The sequence below is a fragment of the Malurus melanocephalus genome, unplaced genomic scaffold (genome assembly GCF_030028575.1).
Source record: "Malurus melanocephalus ecotype Western Australia unplaced genomic scaffold, MMel_1.1 scaffold_38, whole genome shotgun sequence".
NCBI lineage: Eukaryota > Metazoa > Chordata > Aves > Passeriformes > Maluridae > Malurus > Malurus melanocephalus.
The window spans coordinates 3,191,443-3,212,205 of NW_026623270.1; the positions used below are offsets into that span (position 1 = coordinate 3,191,443).

General features: G+C 40.1%; 1 protein-coding gene across 1 annotated transcript; it reads left to right on the forward strand.

Moving 5' to 3' along the window:
- Positions 1 to 1,822: 1,822 nt before the first annotated feature.
- GINM1 (glycosylated integral membrane protein 1) lies at positions 1,823 to 20,548 on the forward strand. The gene is made up of 8 exons (XM_057364440.1): positions 1,823 to 1,982; positions 10,465 to 10,524; positions 10,700 to 10,796; positions 13,516 to 13,667; positions 15,832 to 15,988; positions 16,749 to 16,879; positions 17,626 to 17,789; positions 19,596 to 20,548. The coding sequence occupies exons 1-8, from the start codon at positions 1,878 to 1,880 to the stop codon at positions 19,702 to 19,704; spliced, it is 975 nt and encodes a 324-aa protein (XP_057220423.1). The 5' UTR covers positions 1,823 to 1,877; the 3' UTR covers positions 19,705 to 20,548.
- The last annotated feature ends 215 nt before the right edge of the window (positions 20,549 to 20,763 follow it).

The following is a 20,763-nucleotide window of genomic DNA, read 5'->3' on the forward strand; positions in this document are numbered from 1 at the left end:
GAAAGCACTTTTGTCCGTATTTTTTTAAGCTTTAATCAAGTTCTGGGAGAATTAAAAAAAAGTAAGAAAGATGATTGACGAAAAGGAGGTGCAAAAGATGGGAAGAAAAAGGAAACAACAGTGGAAACAGAAACAGAAGGRAAGTATTACTTGATAGGTAGTTTACCAGGAAACTTGCAAGCAGCAATAATAAAAAATGAACAGGCATTCATCTACTATTCCATTTCAGTTAGATGCTAAATTCCTCAAGGTCAGCTCAGAACCCAGCCTGAATTTTGCTGATGAGGRATTTTTACTTCCCTATATTTTTACATACGCTGATAACTTTATTATGCCTCTGGTACATTTTGTAAACATTTGAGGTAATGAATGTATTACACAAAACACTGCACTATTCTCCTGCTGGAAGGCAACCCCCACTCTGAATAATACAGAATGCAACTCATACTTAGGAATTTTGGTAATTTAAACTTCCTCCCACCAGCACATGCAAATGATTGCAAGTACTAACAAGAGCTGCATTCTGACATCCATCATATCCCTGGACATGCTCCTGCAGCCGTCACAAGAGGCAGCAAAATGCCATGTTGGGGAGCTCACTGACCTCATAGTTCTCATAAGACTGCAGAGTGAATAGATCCTTCACCTATTGTTTTCAGTTTACCAAGCACAATAGATCAAAAACAAAATATTGAAAAAAAACCTTAAGGACAGACATGAGAGAAACTAGGTAAACTAGGTGATGGCAAAGAGAGGTGGTGGAAATTAAGRTATCAGTTTTTATCCCTTCTTATGTTACTGACTTCTGTGAATAYTACAAAGGCAATTAGTCAGCTTTGTTTTTCCCTGTCTCTAATACCATAGGAACTGCTGATGATAAAKGTGTTTAGGGATTAAATATGTGAAGGTTGCACGGACTTGTGTGRAACAGACTTCACAATATATGACTCTCTCAGGCCTCATTTTCCAATGCCTTGTACCTTGTGCCAGATGTTTGTATCAGTGTCTCATTAATGCAAATGGCATACAAAATATTAAGTTCTGTGGGTTTTATGATTTATGTTCATTATCAGCCAATCAGGAGCCACAGAGCAATATAAAATCAGATTAAAGATTGCTTCAACAGGACAGCTTATTTATGACAGTATTAAAACCTCCCTGGATAAGATGTTAATATATTTGCCACTCATATCACCGGGAGGTATTTCCCTAATAGGTAATGGCAATTTTTCTTGTTGCAAATAAAACATTTCTTATCTTCAAATCCACTTGGAGGACTTGGAGATCCAGCTTGTTTTCTTTGTCTTTGCCTGACACTTCAATGGTTTTGACTGTCACTACTAAGTTTCTCTCTGCTTTAGGATGATGACCTCTAGCTCATGACAACTTTCTCTTGTGCTTTCTTCCTTTCCGATGACTTTCAGCTCCCTCCTGGGTTACCCTGCCCGTCTTTGCTTTGCTCCCCTTTCCTGCAGTGTGGTGTGAGGGCTCAGCCCGGTGTTACTCCGGGTCGCAGAGCAGGTGACAACAGCAGGCGCCTGACGGGAGCCTCACGACATACACACTGGCCATTCACACACAGCTGCAGTTATTAACACTGTAACATTAACACTGTCTACATGGTACTCATTTTAGTGCTTTCAAAGGCTGCAATCGCCTATTAAGCGTGACGGGCTCCTGTCGGCGCAGCTCCATGGCCACGCCTCATTCACCAACGCTGCACTCGGGATCTCCGGGCAGCGGCCGTGCCCGGCCAGGGACAGYGACAGCGACAGGGGCAGGGCCGGGGCAGGGCCGGCCCCCTCCCGCCGCCTCCCCCGCTTCCTCCCGGCCCCGCCTGTTGATGTTTCACTTCGTTTTAATTCCCGGCTCGCAAGATGGAGGCGGCGCTGGGACGTCGGGGGCTGCTGCCGCTGTCGCTGTCGCTGCTGCTGCCGCCTCTGGCCGCCGCGCTGCTGGGCCCGGCCGCGCCGCTGGGACAGGTACCGCCGGGGCCAGCACAGCCCTGCCCTGCCCTGCCACTGCCACAGCCCCTGTCCCTGCTCCTGTCCCTGCTCCTGCCACTGTCCCTGCCCCTCTGCCTGCTCCTGCCACTTTCCTTTCCTCGCTCCCTGCCCCTCTCCCTGCCCCTGTCCCTCTGCCTGTCCCTGCCCCTGCCCCGCTCCCTCACAGGGGTGAGCCGGACCCTGCTGCGTGGTGACAGCGTTTCCCCTCTCCCTTTGATGGTTCGTCTGTTTAGGATTCAATGTACGGGATATGACAGGTCTGGAGGGGGAGATAGTTACTTCTGTGCAATGTAGATGTGTTTTATATTGTATTTTCAGGCTTGTCCACCTACACCTCGGTGGTTCAGTGCCGTAGAAGTATGCAYTGTGTTAGGTCCGCATTTGCGCCTAGCCTACCCTTGAATCGAACCGAGAAAAGGGCTTTGATGTATTGGTGTGTATCTATAAATACACAGAGCATTGCGTTGTCTGTTTTTCYATTCCAATATCTATGCTGTATCTTGGTGACATCAGTTTTGAATTTGGTGGCTTTTTAAAAGAGTGGAAGGGATGTTTCTGGTACTACTTAGGCGATCTTTCCAGAGGGAATAAAAAGATGTGCCACAGAACGAGGTGAACCCTGACTTCCAGTATTACAGAAGAGCTGGGTACTTTTGCCTAAATTTGAGTCGTGATCAGATGCATCCTCTAAAATTGTTGCAATTGTGAAGCCAAAGTGTAAGATCACAGAGGGAAGAGTTGTRAGGGGTCTGTAGTTAACTTGTCTAGACAATGTTAAGTTACTGTTACGTGAGCAAATTTATTATGTCTTTGTTCCCTCCAGAGTTACTTATTTATTAAYGTAGTTTAAGTAAAACATTTCCAAGAAAGCCTGACGGAGGCCTGGCATTGCCACATCCTGTGTTGCGAAGCAGAATTCCTGGCCTTACTTCCTGGTTTCTGTTTCTCTATATGAGCTTTTGAAGAGAGACCTCCTTAGTTCTGATTTCAAAACAGGGATCTAGATCTACAGACACCTATAAATGTGCTGGAATGCTTGAAGTCAGCTGTGCTAAAGAAAGCAGAGGGAGCTCAGTCCTTGGCTACTTTTGATTATCCCTTTATTATATATATAATCCCTTTTGATTATTCTGTGAGAAAGGGAGTGCTGGCTTGAATTTGCTGAAAGGCACATGAAGTAATAATGTAATATAGACCTATGCTCTTGCTCACCTTCTACCCAGAAACTGGCACACTTCCACAGCAAAACTTCAGCTTGGTAGCATTAAAGTTATTTGTCACTGCTGGCAGTTTTATAAGATACAGAGGCACATTTGTGCCTGCTATCTTTGTATGTGAAAGCGTGAGCGAGGCACAGGGGTGCCGGGGGCAGTCCCACATAAGGCAGTTTTGGGTCAGAAATAGAACAGGTGTGTTTTAGAATGCTAATAGGGTTTGAATTAGGAACGGGGCTGTAATGCCTTGTGGACACAGCTGTGCTGAATTTGTCCATTTGTACCATACTGCTCAGGTGGTCTTGTCAGCTCATGTTTTGCTAGTTTGGAACAGAAGAACCTGGGCAGTGGGAATAGGCASAGCAGGAATGCCATGCTGTCAGGTTGCCTTCAGATGCTGTGATCTTAGTGGCARTGGTCARTGGRRTCAGAATAACTGTTGYTTCCTCAGAAATGGCTTGGGAYTGCAGRCTGGTTGGGGCCAGACAGCATCAATATCTTCAGCTTTGCTTTGGCTGGACACCACAGCTGTGCTTAAAACTCTCACTAGCTGCGCTCTACTGACAGCTTCACATTTCGTAGTTCTTCCATATGGAAATCGAGCTAGTATTGGAATTTACCTCCTTGGTGATSGCAATAGTGTTACAGAAACCATAATGGGAGGACTGAGGAAAACCTTGAAACATTGGAATTGCATTTTGTAAGGCTGAAATGCTTTTGTTCAGCTCTGGAATGTGAACGCCTCAATTGTTGTGCAATACTTGTAATTTCTAAAAAAGCTGTTTTGAAATTGGGACCTTTTTTTTAAACGTTAGCATGTCTGGTTTGATTTTTATTTCTCCTCATAAAATTTGGATATGCAAAACTACTAAAAATTCGTTGATTTTAGACAAAATTGGGGGGTTGTTGTTGTTTTGGGCTTTTTTTTTTTCTTTTGAAAAAATACAGGGAATGATGCAATAAGACAACTGACCTTCATGTTAAAGTAATATTTCTGGTGCAAGGTCAGGAATAAGGTTTTGTGCTTTAGAGTATTTTTTTAATGTGCTGATAGGAACTGGCTAAAAGCAATGCTAACACTATGTTATTTGCTTACTCTGTTTACCTCTTGATAATTTAAGCCAGCAGAGTTCTTTCTAAATAACATACTTGCCTACCAGACTTTTTTTTCTTTTCAGTTCAGTTTAGTTGCCTGAAAAATAAATGTTTTCATAGTATTTATTGGCTGCAAGAAACCTTTGTGTGAATGGGTTGTTTCACAACAGCAGGAAATAATCCTCACTACATCAACCATTTGATACATTGAATAYAATGTATTTTAATCAAAGAAGAAACTTGTTAATAGCATCATGCTGAAATGTTCCTTCCACTGCTTTATGCCAGTTTCTCTATTAACGTATGGACACTTGTGAATTTTAGGCCTGAAAAGAGCTGACATCATCCTTCTATATATATTTGATTAAATTAAAGCAGTATAATGCAACCGTGTGATGTGAGACTGAGTATTCACCTTTAAAACTCGTAATAAAATATGTAGTGTGAGTYAGTTTAATAGGAAGAATACAAAGGCAATTCATTTTAGTAACATACATAGGGTGAAGGGAAGGGTAAGCCATGTTACAATAAGAGTCATTGTAAAGCAAGGAAGGTATGAATGTAAGTGTTCTTGTTCAGAGAAGGAAATGAATGCAGAGGCATCATGTTAGATTGATATATTAACAAAGAGTTCAGCTTTAGCTAGTTAAGCAAGTATTGGGTGTAGTTATCCTAAATACTGTCATGCAGCTTAATAATGCCAAACCTTAATGGAGAAAATTTTGTACAAAAATTGTGTGAAATGTGAGGGACTAATTATTGTCCTGCAAACCTGTGAAGTCTAACTTGTCAAGTCAAATTTGTGCCATGTTTACTTCTCAATTCAGTTATGCCTGACTGCAGTTAAGACTCATCCTGCAACAACAACCAGGCTCTGGTTTGATTCTTATGAACAAATTATGTGAAACATGGATCATGGAGCTCTGGATTGCAATAATATAGTTACACTGTTTGGAGCCAGTTGAGTGCCAGGACAARTGGTATGAGTTTGTATGGTAGTTTTGTTTGTCTATTCAAACACTTCTTTTCCCATAATCTCTTCTCCAGTTTAGAAAGAAGTTATTAGTTTTGTCTATTTTTTGTTTGGTGACCTGCCTTGGACTTAGAACTTCTCAGTTGCAAACAGGATATCCCAGCAGTRCCTGTGTAATGGCTGTGAGAGGATTCTCTGCCTTTCAAGTCTCTGTACAGCTGGCCATCTTGCAAGGCACTGTGCCATCTGTTCCTAGGGCTGCTCATGTGCCTTCCYACAGGCCTTGTAGTGCAGAAAGAGCCTTGTTTGGAGAGCCTCAATAGAGAACACTTGTGCTTCAAGTGGGCTGGCTGCAAGCAGCTGAATCTAGATGGGGTTTATGTGACTGATGCAGTTGTGTAGAGCTTAACAGCTACCGTGTACTGGGAGAAACCACACAGTGCACCCCATCAGGTACTCACTGCCTTTGGAAAAGGTTTTTCCATGATTCTTTAATCAGATAATCAGATCTGTTTGAAGTTCCTGCGTGATTAGACCCATCAGCTTTGTCTTGTGCAGCATTTTTCATAAAAAAAACCCCAATATTAGGTGATATGTTCTCTGTAGAGTTGTGTGAAGTTAGTCTTTGAGAATTAATGAATATTCCCTTTTAACTTATGCCAGCTGCTTTATGTTCTTTGTTGACATCTTTTCCCTTCTTGTTCTTCTGCTGCTACTGTGATTATACTGCCCCAGTTAACAGTCCTGGGTCCAGTTGCCGCACACAATGAAAGAGAAAGCTATTAGAAAATAGTTTTCTAGTTTTTTACTTCTGCTGATCCAAGCTCACAAAAGTTCCCTAGTTYACTGTAATGTRTGTCATYACACTGTTCAKCTGTCCTAGAACAGAATKACTTATATTKGTGRTAGGGATGCTGTCCTCTTTGCAGTGGCCATTACCACTGTAAATATCATTGCTAGARCACTAAAACAGGGATGAGAAATCATAGGAAAACTCACGAGAGACATTTACATTCCTATCAGAGCATTAAGAAAGAAAATCTGCATTTTCAGTGCAGGTGGGAGTTTTGTGTGAAGGCATTTACCAGCACATGAAGGGATAAGGGGCTGTGAAGTATGGAACAGGTGTCAGTGGTGAGCTGAAAGCATACCCTGATTTTTGGGGACCTGAATTGCTTGTTGGGACTGTCCTTTCATCCTGGCACTGTCAAAGTGCTGCTTTTTAAAATATTCCAAGGAATTCAGAACCTTTTAAATTACAGAACTGTCTGAAATTTGTGYGAACTTTCATGATACTTTTAATACTGAAAAGTATATTGAAAGTTATAGAAGCAAGTTTTACACTGCTAGTTCAGGCTTCTCCAGAACTTGACAGTCCCGTATTATGGATTACTGCAGRGGACCCATGTCCTGCTCTCAGTGTCTGTGTTACTGCAGGATTTGCTTACTATGTTTTTACAAAATAAGAGATGTGGGGTTATTTACTTTCCTTAGCACTGAAGTACATAGCCACAAGACATGTCGATAATGGGCTATAAAATGCCTTCTTCCCGCCTCTCCCTCGAGTTGTTTTACTATGGTAACATTAAAAAAATTCCCTGTTGAAATTAAAGCATGTTTTATAGGTCTCTGAGTCTTCAGCCTTAGGACTGGAAAGGTGGGGATTTGAGTTATCACTTGAGCACTTTCTAGCAAGTGTAGTATGTCAGACCAGGCATTTCATCTTGAAAGCCTGGTACAAGGGCTGTTGGCCTGCCATGTCTGTTTCCCTCCACATTTAGTAGGTATAAACAATGTATGGCTCTTGAGCACTTACCTAGGTGGAGATACTGAAGGGGTTTTAGTCAGGCTTGTGATAAGAAGGGGAGTGCCATCCATCCCCTGTTCCCTGCTGAGGGTGAAAGTGGATCAGCCGGGATAGTGCTCTGCTCTCCTGTGAGCRGCTTCCTTTCCCCCAGCACTCCTGCCTACCACTCATTGCATTTGGAATGCATCTTGTGGYTTTTGCCATCCTGTAGGTTTTGGTATGGGGTATGTAGGGTCATGAAGATTGGCCACAGCAGGATCCATTGAGTTCTGAGTGTGACACTGTAGGAGAGACCAGTGGGAAGCCATGGGGAGACAGCAGTGTGAAACTCACCTTCAAGGAGGGATTAAGGTTGAGTTGGAACACTGTCACTTTCCATGTGAACGTGAAGAGTAATGAACAACCTGTTCATAAATGGCAAAACAAGAAYATATGACAACTGAGTAGAATGGATGTACAGAATAGGGGAAGAGATCAGTAGAATTTTTTTGGATCTGGATATGAACAGACTAGTAACAGGAATGGCAACAATGTGAATTCTCTGTTGGCTGTGAACACAAAATTGCAAGGGTCATGATACAGCTGCTGTAGCGGAGTATCAATCATTGCTCTGAGTTATTGAGGAGCTTTATGAGCCTGTACCATTAAGGAGATGTATCCCCATCACCTGAGATGATGGCGAGGACAGACATCTCCCAAGGAGATGCTGCAAGGACAGACAGAGCACACAGCAGAGGCAATCTGACAGTCTGTGCCCATCAGAACAAGGAGCCCGGCTCATTCCTGCCAGCTCGATTCTTGGATCTCTTGTGCTTGTCTGGCTCTTCCTTGCACTTGTCTGGCTCTTACTTGCTTGTTCAAATTGACAGGAAAAAAAAAACCAGGGAGAAGTTTTGTACTGATTTAATGAGCTAAATTACCTCACTGACTTGGCACGAATGAGAGGGATGMTGTGCAGTAGAGATCTGCACTCTCAGTGGCAGAGGCAGTGAGTGGTTAAACTGTCTTATTTGTCTGCACTTGATGATCTRATTTTTGAACCTTTGACAGCACAGAAGTGATCCACTGAAATATTTAATTTCTTAAACATGTAACATGCTCTTCGGTGCAAGTTTTAAGTATTCCAGAATTCATGAYAGTGCTTATGGATACTGTTTCCACAGAATTGAAGGAAAATAGTAATTGCATATTTAGCTCACTTTGTACATTTTATAAGTSAATGTTGAGCATATCTAGCTTTATGCCCTTCACTTTCAAATGAATCATTTGATTAAAAAAAATAAAGTAGGAGGGGTTTTCCTATTTTTCATCAGTCATTTCCTTTTTCTTGTCATCTCAGTGAGTCGCTTTGTAGATGTTGAAAAAAGATTGCAAAATACTTTCTCTGTAAAAAAAAAAACACCCTCAAATGTAATTTGTGGCTTAAAGAATGAATGACTGTTAGGACTGCCTGGAAAATCCATGTCTTKTGCCCTTTGAATTCCCAGAAAACAGAAAAACTTAGAAAGTAATGACAAGAAGTTTTGGTAAGATATTAAATGGTTTGAGAGTGTAAAAGACATACAAGTTCTGAATGCTAAAASATCTAAAAATTTTATGTATTTTTATTATTAATATACACAGTTCTTAAAGTATAGGAAGAAAATAAGTTGTTTGAGGAAATTACAGAAAGACAGRATAGAATASATCCTATGTTTATACTGTTAAKCCGGTTTATATTTTCAGTTATAGACTTCAGTTSTGGTRATATTAATTTACTTKGAATAACTAGAATTTAAGTTTTGAAGAAAAGTCAATATAAAAACCTGTTTTATTGAGGAAGAGATTTCTCTTTGGTCTTGGTGGCCAGAGAGCTTTCCTGCTGATATGGCAAATGGATCTGAAGCATTTCCAAGTYACTTCCTACCCAAGGGTTATCTGTGTTAGGTTTTAAACCATTCTTCTCATGATGCTAGTTTCCAGCTGAATCAGATATGAATGTTGTTTTTCAGTTTTTGGCAGTTCTGGCTACCTGAGAATGCTCGTGAACACTCATTGTTTCAATGATTTTTTGACATTATAGTCAAACTTCAGAAGCTCTCTGTTTATGAACAGAGTATACGGTACAGTATTATGCTAGGTACTGTTTATTTCATGWGTTTTCTGGCTGAAAATCTAGTGTTGTAAAAATCCTAAGTGAAAAGTCTTTTTATATATTTAGATATTTTAAAAATCTTATATTCTAAACACATTCAACCTTTTTTTGAGATGTGACCTACTTTTAAACTGTTAGTTGTGAAACCATGACTCAACTACAGAGCTAAAGAAGATGTTGAAGGAACATTTTCAGAGGAAATTGGATGACRGAATCACRGAGTCATTTAGGYTGGAAAAGACCTCTAAGATYGRGTCCAACCTTTGACCAACTACCACCAGTCAGCTAGACCACAGCACTGAATGCCATGTGCAGGTGTTAATGAAATGAAGTTGTAATAATTTGCGGCTCCCACAAGGCAAATAGGGAGTTTAATGTTATTTTTGAAGAGATGTCTTGAGGAAAGCAGTGTGGCAATCATTACTTTTGGCTATGTGCAAGAGATYTGACTTTTGTATGTAGTTTTTTTCATGTGCAGACCTGGAACATTTAAGGTCCCATGTCCAAAGCTACCCTTGAAATTACAAGGGAGAAATGAGAGGAYAGAATGAGTGATTCAATAAACTACAGCAATTAGGGTTTGAAAGAAATAAGCAAATCCTCATAAGCTGTGAGTTTGAGGTGTGCCATGTGATGCAATTTGGGAAATGATAATCAARGAAAAGAAACAGGATTACTGCTGACAGTGACAAAACTGAATGTACTTTACTATAGACTAACATGTATTAAACTTCACTTTGAAGACTGACAGGAGGGCTTAAAAAACATTTAAAGAGAATCTGATTTTTACCTCCTGTGGTCTGTTGTTTTTTCAGCTAATATGAGAGACTTTCATTATATTCTTGTGAAACAAGTTGTTATTATTATTATTATTATTATTATTATTATCATCATTATTATTGTTGTTGTTGTTGTTGTTGTTGTTATTGTTGTTATTATTGTTATTGTTATTATTTCATCTTTGTTACGAATCTCCACAAACTATACATGGGGGATGCAGATGTCATTCTTTTTCATCAGTCCTCTTTATTAAAAAGAGGGGTGAAAAAACCAGACTAATGCTCACGTGAAACAAGAAAGCATATTTCTTTCTCTTCTGTCTGCTGCATAGAAAGCCTGGCAATGCGTTCTGGGGTTAGTACTTAGTCCTTCTGCCTGGACAGTACCTGAAAGTTGCCTGCAGTGGCTTATGTGTTTCCTTAAAGTTACATCTCTTCTCACTGTTTTTTTTTCAGGAAGCAATCAGAGTTGGTGTTACGATGCTGAACAGCAGTGGAGAATTTCACAAAGGACAGGTTTGTCCGGTTTTTCTATTTATTCAGTGAATTAATATGCAGCAGAACAAAGTCTGCRGCAGCTGCAAAAATATACTTTATTCTGACGTCAGTCAGTATGAAGTTGTTCCTCTGAGAGCAGAATTGCAGCATAGGGGCAAGAAACATACACTCATTCTGGCTGTCTTTCTTTCAGGTTCTTTTTAATATCACCTATGTTAATGGACAGGTATATCTAAATGATTTTCCTATGAAAAGTGGAGTTGCCCACATAACGTGTCAAACAATAATAKGTGAGTATTCTCTTTTCCTTTTTGTTTTTAAATTTTCCTTCTTTCCCCGGGTTATTTGGCTTCCCTGTTATCTGGTAACCAAAGCTTACAATTACCATGTGTTCTGTACTCTGCAAACCTGAGCTTTGTAGAAGCAAATGATTTCCCAAGGTAGGACAATTTTGCTATTAAAATGGATCAAACAAAATGTTACTGCCTTCATCTCAAGTCACATTCACAAGCTTGTGTGTAAATGGTSTAATCTGGAATCAAGGCTCTGCCCATCTTTTCAAAAGAATGTTTTGCACTACAAGCTAGGCAATGTAAACAGAAGGATGCAACTCCACCCTGCTAATGGCTGTGTCCCTAGGTTGGCTGGCATATATCCAGAAGGAGATTCAATAACAAAAGTATGAATTGTTGTTAGGAAGATTTTTTAATGATCTCACTTSTGTGTCTATTGGACAAACAAGTTTCTGCTGGATAGGATATTATAGCACAAAYAGTGCACTTTTACTAGGGTCCTGCAGCAGTTAATGACTTCAAATTGCCAAGAAACTGCTGTTTTTTTTCTGATTCAGTGCTACATTTTTTGTGAAAAAAAAAGGAAAGTACTGTGGTTTTTTTTGCAGATACACAGACTATACTGCATAATTAATTAAGCAAAGACCTTTATCCTTATTTAAGTTTCTGTTGTATTGAGAAYGATCTCCTGATGGATCAGATGCAGTCAATCTCTAGGTTGATTTCTGAGGTCATCGTCATTATGCACTTACTTACAGAATACTAACACTTTTTCAAATTGTTTCTCTAAGCCATGACCTTGCTGCTTGAACCCTTCTTTCCCAAGCATGACCAATTATTAATTTGACAGTATTTCTCTTCTGGAGAGAGAGAGCAGTAATCAATTTCTCCTTTTCTGGTAAGAAAAAACATGGCAAAATGTTATTTACTTGCAAAATCACTCACTCAGAAAAATAGCTATGATTTTATTGACTAATTCTAAGAGCTCCTGAGCACTTTACTTTATTGATTTCCCAAATCATAGTTGAATAGCTTGCAGTGACTAGTTTTGAATCTAAAACAGTGAGAAAAATAGTGGTTTGACCTAGGACCTAGAAACCTGGAATTCTATTTCCACATCGGAAAGTCTGACGTGCTGAGTCCTCAGCACAGTACCTGTYTCTGTTACCTGTAATATAATGTTTACATCATTTACTTACTAAATTCTTGACAACAGATTCAGGTAGTATTTGTAAAATGCTAAAGAAATATCAAGATACTTGCTAATAGAAAGGGGAAATACTCCTGAATGTATATAACAACAAAACCTGACCTTAATAGTCATGCTTTTGAGTATTAGAGACCACATACTCTGACATCRTTGTCAGATCACACTTGGCACCTACATCCCTACTTGAAGTTCCTATATATGTCAGTTTTGGAAGTGTATCTGTCACTTCTGTGAATGTAGTGGTGGTTGAATGGCCTGACACACAGTAAAAGCTGGGAGCACAGGAGCTTCTGTTGCTTGGCATCTTAGAGGCTTTGGGCCTTTAATGTGTGCTTGCTGCTCTGAGTCAGAAAACATTCAGCAACCAGGGTAGTGCTCTGGCTCACACCTGTAGGGAACTTTCTCTCTTTCTGTCACTTATTTTTGCAGTGAAAGACATAACTAAATTGTGCCAAAAAGCAGTTTTCTAAATTTAAAATCAGAAAAATAGCTTTATGAGGACAGGGATCATAGCATAAAAATAACACTGAGTAGTTATTGTGTGACTGAGAGACCCAAGTCCAGCCTTATCCCACGTTACCTCAGGCCCAGCACTGCAGGTGACACACACACACAGCACCAGTGCCTTAGCAACTGGGGTGGTTTGATCTCAGTTCATGTCCCTTGCTACCTCCATGCTGAAGAAATCCTTCACGTCCACTCTTGTGCTTCTCCAGCACTTTGGTTTTGGAATGCCCTCACCTGAAGTAGAGGTGTGGTAGTTGGGAGAAGGATACTAAGATTTTACAAAAATAGCCATGGTAGAAAGGCAGTTCTGTGTGTAGTTGTGTAATATTAAACTGTTGAAATAGCTGAAAGCTTTTGGGTAGGAAGAGAGGTTGAGGTGTCATCCGTCACATATGAAAACAGAGTGGGGGGACAGAAAAATATGTAGGAGGGAACTGGCACTCATTTTGAGCAGTAGAKGCAGTGTGCCTTAAAAAGAGCGTATTCGTTGCTGTATTCAGAAGAAGGAGAATGTTGTGCAAACCAAGATGTTTACACAGGTGGCTGGCTAGGCTGTGGCATTACTCTTATGAGCTCCTTTGGACAACTAAAATAAGAATGCAGCAATAACCAAGCCAAAGAGCTCTCTGATTAGGGTGCTTAAAAGCAAACCTTGAAGGCAAAGATGCAATGTCATTTGCAGGCTCCCTGAGTCAGGATTGTACAGCTCTGCTGTGTTTTATTTGGTSATATACTGGTAAAAGAATCATGGCATCTGTTTTACTTGTTGCCCAGATTAGTAGTGGTTGTAAAAACATTAAGGACATAAAAATGGTTCAGAATTCTGTACTGCTATTCTGGCATCTCTGSTTTGATACCAGTGGTCCTCTGACTCTCCATTAAAGTGCTACATGTGCAATGGCATTTACATCAGAGTTGCACCTGTTTTCCGTATGGCTGGGTACTGCTTTCTGGTTGAGGTGGTTTCTCTTTGAAAATTGTGACTTTGTGTGYTAACAGTGGAGAACAGAAGCGTGGAGAACTTACCGGATCAGCAGCGCCTGGCAACTGTCCGTGTTCGCATCATGGTTCATGAGTGGCCTTTGGCATCCACTTCTGATTTGCAGCTGATTGTCATTCAGGAAGAAGTGACAGAAATTGATGGAAAACAGGTAAAAAAAAGCCCTGCTACAACATTTTCCTTGTTTTTAATTTAGGAGAGGCAAATAGTTCCCAAGGATTAAAAGGTTTACATGGATCTGGCTGGTGATTAGAGCACAAAGTGTGTAATTAATGTTAGCTAACACAGTACTGAGGGAGTACAGCAGACTTGGCAGTATAATAGTGGGGGTGTTTCATGAATAAGCTTCAAGTTGTAATGCCTCTATTCATATTTTAATAATTATCATTAACTGTATCACATACACTGTGAATAAGTGAACTTGTGCAAGCAAAGTCAGACTCATAAGTGAGACTTAACTTATAAAATACTGTACAAAACAAACAAAAGGGGCATTGGCTCATTCTGAGTCCTGAGGTTTTCCCCACTGCTCATGCCAAACTAACAAAAGGTTTCAAGCATGTAACATGAGAAATAGCTTGCAGCAGGAAACTTAATGGCTGGTGGGCTTATAGTGAAGGCCCACTACACCTAAGAGTGTAGGCTTAAAATATTTTGCATGTAAGATAATTTGAATCTTGATAATGAAGATGGATTTTGAGATGAACAARCACCTCCACCCCTCCAATTCTAACAGTATTTGCACAAATACCAGTGAGCATGAGGGGTTACAATTCTAGCTGATATTGAAATGTGCAGAACTGAGTTCTTAAAATCACTTGTATGGTGTAAGTTGATTTACTAATTGAAGAGGTTCTGTAGAGAAGATACAGCTGCTAAAGCCAGCAACTGGCTTATTTCTATGTCATATTGCTGTTTCTACACGTCTGCATCTTACATGTGGCCAGGCTTTTTTGAAGCTGGCTTATGTTCTGCTGCCTTTTTCTTTTTTTTAAGGATAATAATGATAATACCATTGATCCTTGATTAATTGCATGGTCAGCATGTAGTATTTTTTACAGGGATCTGGATCATGTCAGACTCTTATTCTGTTAGTGAAAAGTCCCACTAAGAGGTCTGTAGCTTTTCGAGTGAGGTCTTTATCCAACTGGTGATAGCCTAAGATATCCTGATTTGATTCACTGTTACACAACAGTGGCATTGTGTTTCAGGTCTCAAACTAGACATCACAGTGCATTTCAGATTTTCATAGRGAGCTGGTAAAAGCAACCAGAGAGTTAATGCTAATGAAAGGAGCCTCACATAARTACAGTAGAGAAGCAGAATCACCTYCTTCACCCWGCTGRCCKYGCTGCTTTTGGTGCAGCCYAGAACAGTTTGCTTTCTGGAAYGTGAGTACAYATTGCCAGGTCATATGGAGCTTTTCATCCACCAACACTTCCAAGTTCTTCTTTCCAAGACTGCCCTTTATCCATTTTCTGCTCAGCCTGTACTTGTGCTTGGAATTGCCCCAACCCAGGTACAGCACCTTGCACTTGRCCTTGTTGAACTTSATGAGGCCTTRTTGAACTTCCACCTCTGAAGCCTGTTCAGCTCCTTCTGGATGACATCTCTTTCCTTCAGCAGCTTGACCACACASTGTCATCAGCAAACTTGCTGAGGGTGCACTCAGTTCCACTGTCCWTCTTGCCAGCAAAGTTGTTAAACAGTGCACATACCCATCCCTGAGGACACCACTTGTCACTGATCTCCATGTGGATCTTGAGCCATTGACTGCAATTCTCTAGAGGGCARCCATCCAGCCAGTGCCTTATCCACCACCTGGTCCATCTGTCAAGTGCATGTCTCTCTTGTTGGGAGACAAGGATGTCAAGCACATTGTCAAATGCTGTGACACTGCTTTCAGTTGTTGAAAAAAGCAATGTTCCTGCAAAAGCAGAAGTGTCCGTCTTGCCTTAGCAACACTGTGAATGTTTACAAATGCTTTCACTACACACTTGAGTTTTCCATTCCCTGAAATACCTCCCTGCAAGAGGATAGTCATGTACTATGTAAGACTTGGTTAAAAGGCCATGGAGTGACTACTATGTGCTATTTCAGGGAGAGAGACTCAGTCTGTTGAGCATATTTTCTGATGTAGCATGGTCTACAGAAGTGTAGTCTGTCAAAACAAAGAGTACTAATTCATGTTATAATAGCCCTGTGTCTACAGCTTAGAGGCTTGGAGTTTTCTGGGATGTACCGGTGTCSTCTGTCAGCCTGATTCAGTCTTGCTTTAAACTCAGTGATAATCAACCKGTTTGCATCTCTTGCAGGTTCAGCAGGAAGAAGTAACAGAAATAGATATTTTARTAAAGGACCTGAGAGTACTTAGACATTCCAACTACACCGTCCCTTTGAAAGAGAGCATGCTGTATTCCATGCCAAGGGACAACGAYGTGYTATTYACACTGCCCAAYCTCTCAGGAAAAGGTATCTCTCAGCTGTTAAGTAGCATTTTCATCCATATTTGATGTATTGCTTTACAGGGTAAAAGAGCATCTTTATTCCCTTGTTTTACAAAGTAAAACAGTTTCTTCATTAACAGGGAAGTGGTTTATTTTATGTGGTTTGGTTTTTATTTTGTTTAAACACCTAAATTCAACTCTTCATATTAGGTATTTTATCTGTTTGTTTTCAAATCTGTTCTCCTTTGAAGTACTTAATACTTGGCAGTCTGCAATCCAGACAGCTGACAGGAATAAATTTCTCTCTCAGATTTAKGATGGAAGTTTCTCTAAAGCTCCCCCTTTTTCCTGAGAGTGAAAGAGAAAACTGTGGAGGAAATACCTGTCTGGGTCAATTCCAAACCACAGAACAGTTTTCTGTTATTAAACTTGAATAACTTTAAAGCAAGAGAAGTCATTTGATGTCTTARTTTTATTTCAGTTTTGTTTAATCAGAAACTCTCAAGGATTTAATTGGAGTAGAATTTTTTKATCTAGTCCATCACCTTTTAATCTGTCAACAGCTTAAGTTAACAGCTAAGGGCATARCTAAAGGCTGCAATGTAACACTGTTTCTGCTTCTTATCAAGTTCACTACTCAAGTCAAAAAAAAAAAAAAAAGCCTTCTGTGTTCTTGCTGTAAATGTGTGAGAACTGTACCACAAGTAGAGAAATGCAGCATGTCTATATTCTGACTAGTCAAATAAAATGCAAGCTGTCCACTAAATCTAGCTTTTGTTCTTCAGATATTCAAGATCCACTGCAAACTACCAGTCAGTACCTCATCCAGCAAGTAGAAACTACAGTAGATGAAGARACATTACCTGGAAAATTACCGGAGACCCCTCTTAGGGTAGAACCTCCATCTTCATACAAGGTGCTCTTATTGTTTGTTTGCTTGTTTTATTGTATAATTATCAGTATATAAATATTAGTATAATATAGTATATAATTTGGTRTAATATTARTGTAAAGACAGACAACCACTGAAAGACCAATGGACTTTTGTGGTTATACAATTCCCAAATAAAAAAACGCCCCTTCCTAAATTACCCTTCAGCATGACATGTCCAGTAGGAATCCAGTGGGCTTCTAAATCCTGCAATGTTCTGACCACGTCATGATAGTCAGTTGTGCTATTTACATTATACCGAGCTAAGCATTTATGACAATTTCAAATATTGCTTAGCTTTAAATTACAGCATTTTCTCCTGACTGCTGAAGTGCTTACCCCTCTGAGAAATGKACCTGCTGGAGGAAACACAGTAACAGCAGAAGAAGTTCCAGTTCCAGCTTAGGCAAGGATGGCCTTCCTGGCCACCTCTGTGGCCAAAACACTCACACTTATAACCTACTGCCCACTTTGTTCAAGTGTCTTTGATTTTCCAAAGGGGCCTTAAATGAACAGAGAACTARACCTTCACCTGTTTCAAACTTTGAAGAATAAAGAGTTCTGAGCCACCAGTCAATTCCATCATTCTTTGATGTATGTTTAAGCATATATGAGTTTGAGTAAAATTATCACCATGTAATTTGATTTTACCCGTAGCTACAAAAAAACCCAAAAAAACCAGCAGTTGCTTTGTTTCACAATCTGTCTTTGTATTTTTACCTGTTTTGTAGGTGATGTGCCAGTGGGTGGAAGACTTGAGGAAAGGGTTGTGCAGATTCTGGTTTCAGTCTTTACCAATCTTGTTTAGTTTCATGGAAGTTGTTGTTGTTGGAGTTGTTGGAGCAGCTCTTATTATCAAAGTCTTAAAAGTGATTCTCCCTTCCTGTGAAAAAAAGTAAGTAATTTTTGTAATTATTTTTTTGCTGTGATGAATGCAAAACATTGATTTAAAAACATCTTTCAAGAAGATGTTCTTTCAGCCCCACTCTGTTGGAAAAGCATAGCAACAATTCAGTGAAAAAAACTACTGTTAGCTTTCCATTCCAAGTGCACTTTTGACACTCAGGCATTTCAGAGAAATATGGGAAAATATTTCACTGGAAATGTCTTTAGCTGAGCTGTCATACTGCCAAATTTTTATCAAGTCTTCTAAGGACTACATTGTGAGACAGTATTAACATAGTTCCAAGAGAGGAGGGTAGAAACTACAGCTGAACAATTCCAAGATCTCCAAATCTTTTAATACTCCTACTGTRTTGGAGTTTTATAGTAGTTCTGAAAGGCCTCAAATTTGGCTTCACAAATTTGCATGGGAATTCTCCAAGGGGGACCTACCTCTGTAGGCAGCTCCCAGGCCATAGGGAGTGGTGCTGGCATTGATGGCAAGAGGCCACAAATAAAGCTGATTGCCTGCAATGGCTGTATCCACTTGGTGTGTTACCAGCAAAAACTAAGATTTTTTGGGAAAGCAGAGTCTCAGAACAAGGGGCAGGGAGATGAATTAGTAACTGCAAGCAATAAATGAATGTAGATTTAGTGCTGGAATGGGCAAGCATGTGCACTTTAAAGCAAACTAAATCAGCTCTGGAAGACCTTCCCCCTGGAACAATATATTCCATGGGAAGWGACTGACTGTGCAGCGTGCTTTGTCAGCACCAAGCACAGCGGATGTCTTCAGTGAATGCAGCTGATCAGCTGTGCCTCTGAATGGCCCTGCATGCAGTTAATTTAAATTATGGATCCACTCAGGAGTATGAGTGACAAACTAGAAAAATGGAGGGTTGAAAGATCAGGAAGGTTGGAAACTGCGGTGACCAAGAGGCAATGCGTCCCCTGACATTTCACACAGGGTGCTGCCAGATAGGAGGACTTCACTGGTTAGAGCAGAAACAGTGAAAAACACTGTACTTCCCCCAGAATTAAGTAGCTTACCACTGGCAGGAAGTAGCTTAACACTGACACATTTGAAACTGAACTAAATGGAACGAGGAAGAAAATTCTAATCCCAACATCCTGTTCAAAGTATCTGATGGCCTGTCCATAGCAGAGGTCAGTACAGAGCACAGGAACCCACCTGCAGCAATTTCTCTTCCAATTGGAGAATATGGGGCTTGTTCATGCCTTGTTAGGGTGTTTAAAGAAATTGGAACTGCCTCCTCCACTTAAAAAAACCAAACCAACCCAAAAAAACCYAACCCCTAAACCACACTCTTACCTTCTTGCTACCTGTGTAAAGTGGTCCTGTGAAAAATGGTCAAGGTTTAATTCACGATTGTAAACCAAYAGGAATGAGCAGAACATCTCATCTGGTGAGTGACGCAGTTGCATATGTGAGTCAGGACCTTGTCCCAAATCTTTAATGCCATTCTACATTACACTGATAAAACTAGAGGTGGTAGCAAAGTCTTGGGAGTATCAGCTGTAGGTCTGACAGAAGACAGTTTTAAAGCTACTATTAAACTGAGCATATAGAACCTACACTGCTGACATTTCAGATGTTGAAACTGGGCAAAGAGAGCCCTCAGAAACCATAGCCAGTACATTTTGGAAGCAGTTTTCATTGTGGCTTCATGTAAAAGTGAGGGTAACACTTGATGCATTGATTTAAACTAAATTTGGGGACTTTAGGATTAAGTCTGACTTTAGAACACAGATTTTTTTTGTGTATTGTTTTCTAATGCCAAGTAACCTTACCTTTCAGAGGCATTCTTCTCCTGGATCAAGTCAGCTTTGTACCTGTGACTACCCTCAGCCTGCCTTCAGAACTTTCAGAGAGGAAAAATAATTTAGATGAGAAAGCATGTACTTAATACTGTATTTACTTTGGAGTTACTGTTTTTTAAAAACACACTTTTAGTTGATCTGATATTTGGCACCTGTTCTGAATACCTTGTTTGTTTCCTACTAAGAAAACCAAGTCAGTTGATTGATTGATAAAGGGCCACTCAGGGCAAGGGCCAAAGCTGACTTCCTTGTGCCTCTCCATAAACAAGCAGCCTTTTCAGAAGCTTCAAAATAGAACAGCTGCCTTTTCAGAAGCTTCAAAATTGAGCAGCTTTCCACCCTGAAGGCTACCATTGGTTTTAACTTCTGTGAAGTCACTTTCCATGCCTCAGACAGGATGCTGGCTGCCTTCATGCCCAGAGATAAACCAAGTCATCTGTCCTGCAAGATGATGAAATTCAGGGTGTCCTTAAATCCACAGATAGCGTTCTTCAGAAAAAGATGAGGAAATATTGCAAACATCAGCTGTGCCTGCAAACCTAAGCAAAGATGCCCCACCTGGTTCCAGGTCTCATAGGGTCGAATGTATCTTGCAAGGAAGATACCACTACCAARCATTTGTATTAGGCATAAAAATTGACATTTTATGTATGCAAAATAAAAATTTAAAAGGCAGATTTATATTTCAAGCACTTTACATTTTTATGGTCCCCTCGATTCATAAAAATTGTTAGCAGTTGTAACCAGCTTGCTTTTTGTATCTGTGACAGCAGTCATCTATGAAGACCCAAAATTAAAATTATCTTAAATTCTACAGAAATAATGGCTTACTATTGCTGAGTAGGCCCAGTCTGCTCATGCCGGTTTGTACTGTTAACATTTTTCAAATAAACATTTAAATTGTTTATTAGACTGTGTTCACGTGTTCATTTATAGTTAGGTAAAACAGCAGTTTGCGAAACATTTCAGATGCAGGGCACTGTTTCTTAGCTTTTCATTGTTCTTACTTACAAAAATTGTTTGTCAGAAGAATGAATAGAAAAAAAACTGTAACTAGCACTAGACTGAGCAGAGTTATCTGAGTGATCAGAATTACCCGTRTTCAGCTGAAGTTGGTATAGTGAGGGAGAAAAGTTGGGATGCCC